Source organism: Magnolia sinica, chromosome 18 (genome assembly GCF_029962835.1).
Source record: "Magnolia sinica isolate HGM2019 chromosome 18, MsV1, whole genome shotgun sequence".
Lineage (NCBI taxonomy): Eukaryota > Viridiplantae > Streptophyta > Magnoliopsida > Magnoliales > Magnoliaceae > Magnolia > Magnolia sinica.
This window is the reverse complement of record NC_080590.1, coordinates 480,060-491,349: the sequence shown is the minus strand read 5'-3', so window position 1 is coordinate 491,349 and position 11,290 is coordinate 480,060. Positions and strand designations below refer to the sequence as shown.

Sequence of the window (11,290 nt, the reverse complement as noted above, 5' to 3'; positions counted from 1 at the left end):
ATGCCAGAAAAACATCAAATCTGAAAATCCCGAGTGAAATTTCTGAGGCCAAGAAATGACAAGATCGAGGTGCATAAAACACAAAAACATTCCTCACACATAAAATCCAATATTGGTATATGACAAATGTAATTATCTGGATATATATATATATATATATATATATATATATATATATATATATATAGTTTTGCCAGGGGCATTATTAATGCCATTGGATTCCAACTGGAATTTCTAGTTATTTTAAAACTTCAAGATTAGAATGTTGTTGCTAGTCTTCTGAGAAACCCAAGGTCAATTCGAGTAGTTGTTTCCTATATATACCCCACCACTCATACATTACATCACCACAAAATCAAAGAGGAGAGAAAAGAAGCTAGAATAGAAAGATCGATGGGTGCTTGGTTAAGGGCATGCGTTTTGCTCATCTTCCTTCTCTTTTCCCAAGCTTCTCTCCAAACACAAGCTCAGAAATGTAAGCCCAGTGGCAAATTGAGAGGTAAGAAAGCACCCAAGGGGCAATGCAACACTGGGAATGACTCTGAATGCTGTAAAGAGGGCAAGATTTACACCACATACAAATGTTCACCACCTGTGTCGAAACACACAAAGGCTGTCTTGACAATCAACAGCTTCGAGAAGGGTGGAGATGGTGGGGCCCCATCAGAATGTGATAATAAATACCATAAAGATGATACACCTGTGGTGGCACTCTCAACTGGGTGGTTCAAGGCAAACAACCAAGGGAGATGCCTCAACAAGATAATCATTCATGCCAATGGGCGCAACGTGGAAGCTATGGTTGTCGATGAGTGTGACTCGACTGTGGGGTGTGATGCAGACCATGATTACCAACCTCCTTGTCCCAACAATATCGTTGATGCCTCCAAAGCTGTTTGGAAAGCTTTGGGAGTGCCGAAAAGTGACTGGGGCGAGTTGGACATTACTTGGTCTGATGCTTGAATTGTATACATGCATCAAGGGATAGGGATGTACCCAAACATTTGCTCATAGCTGTGCAAATGTGTGTGTTCCTGGTCTGCACGCATATCACAATTTGGCATTTGAAGTGTGTTTTTATTTTATTTTACTTTTGAATCCTTCTTCTTTTGTTAGAGGTAGTGAATGTTAATTTGCTGGCTTGCAATAAGGCAGCTTGCCATTTTTTGTAATTTCTCTACCTAAATTACTAATAAATAAAAGTGTTGTCGGTCTAAATCTGCCCATTCTCAAAAAGATGAAGAATTTGTTGGTCTAAATAATGTCTATGTAATTATTATATGGGCCACACCATATGAAAAAATGGACATCCACCCAAAAACTCCCAAATTCACATTTATGGCAGGCTTTGGGTTGGCAGCCTCAAAGGGTGCCAGAGATGATATGTTAAGCTCTCGAGGCAGTCAGCCTGCCCTGCACCCAGCATTTTGTCCTTGCCAGGTTGCGTTTTGTTTCCTCATTGGAGGTCGTTTATGATAGGCTTTGGGTAGTTACATTTTAATTTTTGTGAGAAGTGATTCTTAGTTATATGATTATATGATAGCTGAGGCCCATTTTTTTATTTTTTTTTATTTATTATTATTTTTTTTTTTTTGTGGGCTGACCGGATGTAAATGATTATACATCATATTATTCCATTCAACAAAGTTATAGGTAGCATTTTCAAAACTTTTATTTCAAACTTTTTGTAATAAAAAATAAAAAAACACCCTGCATTTTAACTAGGGAATGAGTTACCTAAATAATTTAAATAAGATTTTAGGCGTTTCCCATTTTCCCTTGGAAAATTGGTATATGGACCAAACAAAATGAAATCTTTCATTGACAGAATACTAGGCTAACTCTCACACTCCAGAGGAAACATAAAAGTTAGAAAATACTTATAACCAAACAGGTCCTAGCAATACTTTTAAAAAGATATGGTCATTCACAGCCGATGAGTAGTCCATATTCTAACCCGGGTCTATGTTATATAATTTATTGCACCTGGAAATTCAACCTTAGGCCTGTAGGAGCAGCCCAAATCCATAAAATAGGGCTTGGATATTGAAAAGGCTAGGTTTATACATTGGAAGTGGGGAATCAAATGGAATGGTGGACCCAATGTTATGATGGAATCTGGGTTATTTTATCCAGCCCATGTCCATCCATGGCTGGAATCATCTCATCTCTGTAGTGCAAAGAGGTACAAGGAATCCAAGAGGACATTTGACCCATAGCGATAGGAAAAATCAACAGCCTTTGTATTGTCCGCTTATCTACATACAATTCCACCTTTGTCTCTACCATTATGACCAATATTGCGTAGATTCTAAAGTTCCTGAGAGATATCGTCACGGAATTTTGATTAAACAATAATAATATCGTTTGATTTTAATATTGTAGAATTTTGATTAGATAATATTATTATAATAATATCGTGAGATTTTTAAAATCTCATCAGTTTTTAATTTTTCACAATTTTTGCAGAATAATTATTTAGAATATAAAATAATTCAATTTATACCTTTTTATTATATTTTTAATTTTTTATAATAAATATTTTAAATGTATTAGGGATTGAGTGATCTTATAAACTGATTTTGTTTATTGGATACATATTATTTACTAGTTTTTCATGTCAACTGTTGATCAGGTATCCACCAATCCTCCAATTGGAAATTAAATGGAAAACTAGTTGGACTTTTAGTTTCTGATGTACTTGAATTAATGCCAACGGTTTCAATGGTGTTATCCTGAGTTACTTGTATATATCGCATGTTTATAATTTATTAGTACTTGCCGATCAACCATCATTCCATGTGACAGTATTTAAGTTTTTCTAACACACACGTATTCAAATTTAGAGTTTGAAATTGTGGCCACCCATTCCATGCCATGCCATTCGCTGCAATGCAGTGGCTGCAGAGATCCCTTTGGTTGGACCGCATGTATGACAACAAATAGCTAAGCATAAAAAACAAAAAAAAAAAAAAAAAAAAAAAACCAAAAAAACAAAAAGGAAAGAAGAAGACAAGAAAAAAGGGAGTAATTACATGATACGCAGGCACCGAATGACAATAGGCAGGCACTCTGAAATCGTACCTGTGGCATACATTATCTCAAGTTAAACTAATGAAACTATGAAGCCTACTGTCTTTAAGTCATGCTCCCAAAATCAGATTGTTTAAACAATCCTAACATCTGATTTATGGACTTTTTTCTTTTTTCTTTTTGAAAAAGGATTATAGGATATTTCTCATTTTAATTGTTCAATAAGTGTTCACCAATCTAATGGTCAGATTAACATAGCCGCCACACGTTAGGCTTAGAATTAATCTTGGAACGAATCACACATGCAAATAAAAAAATGAAAATTGAGCAATTACAGATAACACAATGATTTACGCAAAAAAACCTTTACGGAAAAAATTAAACCACGACATCAAGCGATAAATAATTCACTATAAATAGAGAATTACAAGACAAATGACTTACAGATTCGAAACCCTCGTCTTCAAAGACGAATTCCCCTTTACAAAATCCCAGTTCTCCCTAATATAACATTAGGATTTTCTAATCCTTCATGTAACAAGGTTTATATAACTCAATTCCAAAATTAGAAATAAAATCGTGCACTTATGTAGCAGTTGTGTGCATCATTGATTGGATCTTCGATCGATTGAGTTCGATCGATGACTTCCGATCAATTTATGCCACATGTTAGATCCGATTGAACATACGCAAAAGTGTGCAGAGATCTAACTTGATTTTTACGAATTATCTCGATCGATCGAGCATTGATGTTTGATCAATCGAACATGTCGAAAACTATCCAGATACTAAACTGATTTATTTGGGGTTTTCTCGATCAATCAACTAGGCTCTCGATCAATCAAAGACCCCAAATTTCACCAGATTAAAAGTACCTTGATTAACAATTACCCTGTAAGCTTAATAGTTGATTCATGAATCATGATATAGCTAAACAAGAAGCCATAATTTGGACAGTTTTTTGTGACTTATCTGTCTCTTATGTATGTAATTTCTAATTGCCTGTATATTAGAGAATCAAAGTTTTCCTCAAGAAAAAAAAAAGGGGCCACTTAGGGAAAAAAAAAACACTCAAAGAATCAAATTTTCTTATTAAAAAGACTTTTCAAGATCATAGAAAGTTAACCACACTTTCTTAACCAGTTGTGACTCATCCACCTCATTTCCATCTATCCAGAGCAATTTGCGTCACCACTGTGGATCAAAACCCCCAAAGTCACACATTCTGGGTCTAACCATCCAATTGGTGGCTAGTGAAGGGAATGGTCGCTTTCCAAATTCAATTGTCTGCATGATGAGATGGCAAATATCTTCTGACCGATGTGATTTTAGAGATATAGTCCATCCATGATGGATCCGATCGACAGTGCCTACATTGTGTGTTTCAATGAACCACGAATTTAGGGAGAGAATGAGAAATGTTTCACTGCTTTCAGTGGGTTTTAAGTTATAGTGCTCTTGGTTGCATCACTTGAACAGTCAAATTGTTCAATCTCAATTGTCCAAAGTATCTTCTTGTCCATTGATCTTTTGAGATTTATTTTCAAAACTTCTGCTGATATATCCAAAAGCAAGCCTGGATTGGTGACACCCTGATCCATAGCTCAAGTGGTAGACTGAGTGAAAGATACCTCGTTTCAACACTGAGATCATTGCATCGATTCCCTAGTGGGTGTGGCTAACAGTGAAGTGTGAACTGACAGTTGGGTGTACTAACAAGCTAACCAAAAAAATTAAAAAAAAGCCATGGATTGGTGAATTTGTTATGCCATGGCCAATTCAATCTCTAGCCATCTTTTTGGATGGTTTGGATCTGTAAGAATGTGCACTGATTCACACATAGGGCCCATAGCTCATACCATTGTGACAAATATTGCCAAGATTTTGAAAATCTTGTTATGCTGTTGAGAAATTTTAATTAAAGGATGTTAGTGTGGTAATATCATGATATTTTCAAAATGTCAGTAGTTTTTAATCTTTTCACAATTTTGTTTCTAGATTATTGCGATTTTAGTGCAAAATTTATTTAAAAGTTAATATAATTGAGTTTCTACTTGTATATCAATTATTGAAAATTACTCCAACTGCCTTTGGTTGTACACAGTGTCATGAAATTTCATGATTAATCAGTCTAATTAATTTGGTACTAAAAAACACACCCTTAGTAATATTCGTATAAATATTTTGAAATATTTTATTGTCAGCTAGAATTTCTAACTTAAGAAATACATGAAAATCTGAAAATCCCCAGAGAAACACACCCTTGGGAATGAGATAACAAATACCACGATGATGACGGCACTCTCAACTGGGTGGTTCAAGGCGATCGAATAACCAACGGAGGTGCCTCAACAACATAATCATTCATGCCAACGGGCCTAGTGTGACGTAGACCACGGTTACCTGCCTCTCCCTGTCCCAATAATAACGTTAATGCCTCCAGGGCTAGCTTTTTGGAAAGCCTTGGGCGTGCCTGCCACGTAGTGAGTGGGGCCAGTTGGACATTACCTGGTCCGATGCTTGAAACCAAGATGATTGTACGCATGCAACAACGGATAGGTCTGTACCCAAACATTTGCTTAAACCTGTACTGCAAATGCGTGCGTTCATGACTTGCATGCATGTCATGGTTTGGCATTTGGGGTGTGTTTTTACTTTCATTATTATTATTATTATTATTCTTTTGGTTAGATGTGTTGACTGTCTGCGTGTGTTGCAATAAGGCAGCTTGCCATTTTATGTAAACACTCTGCCTAACTTTCTAATAAATTAACGTGTTGTGGGTCTAAATGTATCCGTAGGCTACAAAAGCCTTGGATCAAGATGATATTTGTGTAGTTATTTTTATACATGTCTTTGTGACCTTATTAATATAGGTTGGATGACAAATAAACATTCTAGTGGACTCCATGAAGTTTTTTATGGTGGGGATTCAATCACAACTCTTTCCTGTAATGTGGTCCACCTAAGATTTGGTCATGCTTCATTGTTGGGATCATGCCCTAAATGAGCTTTGAAAATGGTTGGACAGTGTGGATTCGGGTGCATGTGGATGAGCCCCACAGTGAGGGGTCCCACGTGGATCCGGGTCTCACTTAATCAGCTCACAGAGACCCGGGGGATGTGGATTGCGTGTCCCTCCCACCACAGACATATGCTGTGATCTCAGGTGCCAGGATTGATTGGGTGGGCATTGAGTAAACTATGTTGAGCCACTGTGATGCAAGTGTCTTATCCATGCCGTCCACCTATTTTTACAAATCATTTTAGAGGAAGACTACAAAAATAAAGCAAATCCAAAGATTAAGTAGACCACACCATAGGAAAGTGTGGGAATTGAAGGTCTACTGTTCAAAACTTTTTTTTAAGGGCACAAAATCTTTGGATCCAGCTGATGTTTGTGTTTTCCCTTCATCCATGCTTGTGAGACCTGATGAATAGGTTGATGACAAATAAACATCATTATGCCGTTGTAATATCTCCACTGTTTCTTATGGTATGTGTTCACCTACATACATGCAGAATATATCGACGCATTAGAAAAGTACTCTGATGGACCACACTGATGGTAACAATGTAAATTAAAGTTCATGTAAAACATCTACGTTAACACATTTTGGCCCACCTGAGTTTTAGCTACCCTGATTTTCCCCCACACACAAGCATATGGTTACATCCCATTCCCATTGTTCCCTGTGGTGTGGCTCACCTGAGTTGTAGATCTTATTGATATCTGGCTACAGGGCTTAGCATTGAAGAGCTTACTTGATGGATGGAGTGGATTTGGCATAAACAATATGGTAGACTGCCAAAGAAGTTGAGCGTAAAACAGTTGATGTAGAGGAGTACGGGACAACGAGCAGCACCGGTAAAAACACGACCCTTAGGATCCTTAGGCGGTAGACTCTCAACACCCGGTAAGGGTTAAGTATCCATAGGTGGTGAAATCCCTCCAAAAAAAATCTCAACCCTTAAAAAAAGAATTATTATTATTAGTTATCAATCGTCATGAATGTAGGGTCCAATGTAATTAAAATAAAAGGTCAGGTTCTTTCCTTCCCAGTTTAGGGTCTAAAAGCCAAAAGGACTCGATCAAGGCAGGGGCCTTGTGGGGCTTATTTTGATGCATGTGTTCATCGATGCTATCTATCCATTTTTTTTCCTATCATTCTAAGGGTATGAACCAAGAAATACACAAATCCAAGGCTCAAGTGGACCACCATTAGAAACTTACTGGGAGCTGAGAAGTTTTGATCAAGTTGACGTTTTCCCTTCATCCTGGCCTATGTGATTTTACGCACATGCAGGATGACAAATAAACATCAGGTTATTCTCATAATATTTCGAAGATTGGCATCATTATCACCCCTGCTTCCTGTGGTGTGGTCCACGTTAGCCTTAAATCTCCCTCCATTTTATGTTCGCTAATTAAAATGATTTATTAAACTGAATCAACAGTGTGGATAAAACATGTACATCACATGCACGCTGCAGAGGCCCTGCCTGGATGGAGTGGTGTCCTACTAGGGCTGGATGCAATTTTTCTCTTGAAATGTGAAAGTGAGAGCGGGAGAGAGATTTTCTTTCTAAATGTGCACAAATTCTTAGTATTTAAGAAGATGGATTATAAACAAGAAGAAAATGTTTCCTAGATTTTGCACGCTGCTTGCTTTTTAAATAGAAATAGCTGTATAAGGTGAAAGATTATGGAAGCGGATTGCGTACTGAGTAACTCAGTACAACTAGCTAACTGAGTAAACTTTGTGAGGTTCATCATGATTTATGTATTTTATCCACTCGGATTCATCCATTTTATGGGATAATTTTAGAATTCTAGATAAAAAATGAAGTATATCCAACACTTAAATGGGCCACACCACAGAAAACAATGTAAATTGAAGATCTATCGTTGAAAAATTCTTGGGGGCCACAAAAGTTTTGGATCAAGCTTATTTTTATGTTTTCCCTTCATCCATGTCTGTAAGATTGTTTGAACAGTTTGGATGACAAATAAACATCACCGTGGGGCCTAACAAGGTTTCAATGGTGGAAATCATTATTCCCACCGTTTCCTGTAGATATGCTTGATCTTTGGATATTCTTCAATTTTGGGCTCAACGCCTTAAATTATATGGAAAAACGGATGGACAGCGTGGATAGACTACATACATTCACGGTGGGGCCAACTGAGTTTACTCAGTACGGTAAGAGCGTACTGAGTTACTCAGTATGGAATCCGATTTCAAAGAGTATCACTCTAACACGGTGGGATTTGATTGGATCAACACCGATGGCAAACAACTTAAAAATGTGCTTTGTGTAAAACCTTTCTGATAGTGGCCCTGTCATGGAATCAAATCCCCCACCTGTCGGAATTAGTGCCCCGTAGAGGTAGGAGCGGATTAGGTGAGACCCAAGATCTACCAAAGTGGGTGGGATCCCTGACTGTGGGGCTCATAGTGATGTATGTACCTTAAATCCACACTGTCCAACCATTTTTAAAGCTTATTTTAGGGCATGATCCGAAAAATGAAGCTGTTTCAAATCTTATGCGTCCGACACCACAGGAAACAGTCATGATTGAATACTCACCATTAAATAATTCATATATTCCACTGGAATGTTTATTTGCTATCCAACCTGTTGATAAGGTGACAAACACCTAGATGAAGAGACCACAAAAATATCGTCATGATACAAAGCTTCCGTGGCCCATAAGAAGTTTTTAATGGTCAATCACCACTGTTTCCTGTACTATGGCCCATCTAGGTTTTAGAATTGCTTTAAAAATAAAAAAAATTTAAATAAAATTTATCATGCCCTCAAATGAGCTTTCAATACAGATGGATGGCATGGATGTAGTTACATACATCACGGTGGGCTCCACAGTCAGGGGTCCCGCCCACGTCAGTGGATCCGGGGTCTCACCTAATCCGCTCCCATTAGAGGTGGGGGATTTCCATGTTAAAAGCCGAATGTGACAGTAAATCAAAAATAAAGTTGAAGCTGGCCATGCTCATCTGAATCTTCAAATTAATTACAACAAATATAAAATTGACTTTTCTTTTCTTTTGGTAACAACAGCTGAATACACGGTTTGAATTAAAAAGAATGAAAAGAAGGAGCTGTGATAACCGTCCTTATTGGGATTGAGCATGCAGTCCCATAAAGTTTAAAACAATTATTCCAAGTGCTGAAAACAGCATCCTGATTCTGGTCCAGGTTCATCCCATGAACACTAACCCAATCTCTGGAGTCCTAGGTAAGGATTTGGGCCAGGCCCATTTCAGAGCTTTAAACAAGTTCTCAGCCCCTCAAGTTGTTCCTTCTGATCCCATCACAATTCACAGGCATTTGGCCATATTCTAGTTTGGGCCTATGTTATTTTTTATTGGGCCTCAAAAACAGGCCTAATTCATAAAATCAGGAATCAGACAACATGTCCCATTACTGAAACGTGGACCCGGATTTTGAAAAGGCCATGTTTATCCATTGGAAGTGGGGAACCAAATGAAATGGTGGACCCAATTGCGTGATGGAAGCTGGGTTACTTTATCCCAACCCATGTCTCTGCAATCCAAAGAGGGACAAGGAAGCCAAGATGGCATTTGACCGATAGTGACCCGAAAAATCACCAGCCTGTTTATTGTCTGACTCCACCTTTGTCTCTACCACTATCACAAATATCATGTAGATTTTAAAGATCTCACTATATTATCTCTGAATTTTTATTAAAAAATATTATTGTAATAATATCCTGAGATTTTCAAAATCTCAACATTTTTAATTTCTTGTGATCTTAGCACAAGTATTTAGAATTAAAAATAATTCACTTTATACTTTTATGTCAATAAATTAAAATTTTAATTTATAATAAATATTTTTAAATGTATTATTTCAGCAAGATTTTCATGATATTAATATAGGAGAAATTTGTTAAAATATGAAAATCTCCTGAGAAATTGTCCAGAGGGAGATGGTCACTATGGTGCTTAATTACTTTGCACTCAGTGTTAAATGGATTAAGCCTATGACCTTTAAATTCAAAGGGATTTATTTGATATTCTAGCAGAGAATGAGGGTTGATGCATGAGTACTTAGAAATTATACATGCCATATAAATTATGTCAAACCAAACTGTTTGAATTACCGCACTGATTGTAGAATATTGAGTGATCTTATATATACTGATTTTGTTTATTTGTTTAACATGATTGACTAGTTTTTCATTTCAACTGTCCATCAAATATCCACCCATGGTTCAATTAGAAAATGAAACTAGTTATACTTGTAGTTTCTGATCCATCTGACCTAGTGCCCACTGTTTCAATGATTTAACCTCAAGTCACTTGTGTGGCACGTTTACAATTTATCAGTGCCTGTGTATCAACCATCACATCATGTGAGAGTATTTTACTTCTTTTAATACACACGTTTACAATTTATCAGTGCCTGTGTATCAATCATCACATCATATGAGAGTAGTACAATTTCTAAGTACTTGTACATCAACCATAATTCTCTGCCAGAAAATCAAATAAATACTAGTTTTTATCAAACTAGTATTTGATAGAAAGGCAAGAAAAGTGTAAAAAATCTGAAAATCCCCCAAGAAATCTGAGGCCGATAAATCTCCAAGATCAGGATTTGTCATGATATATTATGCATACATAAAACACAAAACATTAATTCCTCGAACATAAAATCCAAAACCCTATGTGACAAATGTGATCTGAATACAGTTTTTCCAGGGCCACTTCCACTGTATTCTAACTTAAATTTCTAGTTATTTTGGAAATTGAGGACTAAAAAGTAGCTGGCAGTTTTCTAAGAACCCAAGGTTTATTTGAGTAGTTTCCAATAACTAGTCCACCACTCCGGCATAACAACACCACAAAAGAGTAATAGAAAGATGGGTGCTTGTTTAAGGGCTTGTGTTCTCCTCATCTTTCTTCTCTTTTCCCAAGCCTCCCTTGAGGCACAAGCTCAGAAATGCAAGCCCAGTTGGCAAATTGAAGGGTAAGAAAAAACCAAGGGAGGTGCATCAATAACATAATCAGTCATGGCAATGGGCGCAGCGTGAAAGCTATGCTATGGTGGTCAACGAGTGTGACTCCACTATGGGGTGTGACACAGACCACCATTTCCAGCCTCCTTGCCCCCAACAATATAGTTGTTGCCTCTAGGGCTATTTGGAGAGCCTTAGGCGTGCCACGCATTGAGTGGGCCGAGTTGGACGTCATCTAGTCCCATGCTT

The 11,290-nt window shown here is 37.2% G+C and overlaps 1 protein-coding gene across 1 annotated transcript; it reads left to right on the top strand.

The window, feature by feature from the left end:
* Positions 1-351: 351 nt before the first annotated feature.
* LOC131233109 (kiwellin-1-like) lies at positions 352-1,112 on the top strand. The gene has a single exon (XM_058229714.1). The coding sequence runs from the start codon at positions 394-396 to the stop codon at positions 961-963; it is 570 nt and encodes a 189-aa protein (XP_058085697.1). The 5' UTR covers positions 352-393; the 3' UTR covers positions 964-1,112.
* Positions 1,113-11,290: the final 10,178 nt, after the last annotated feature.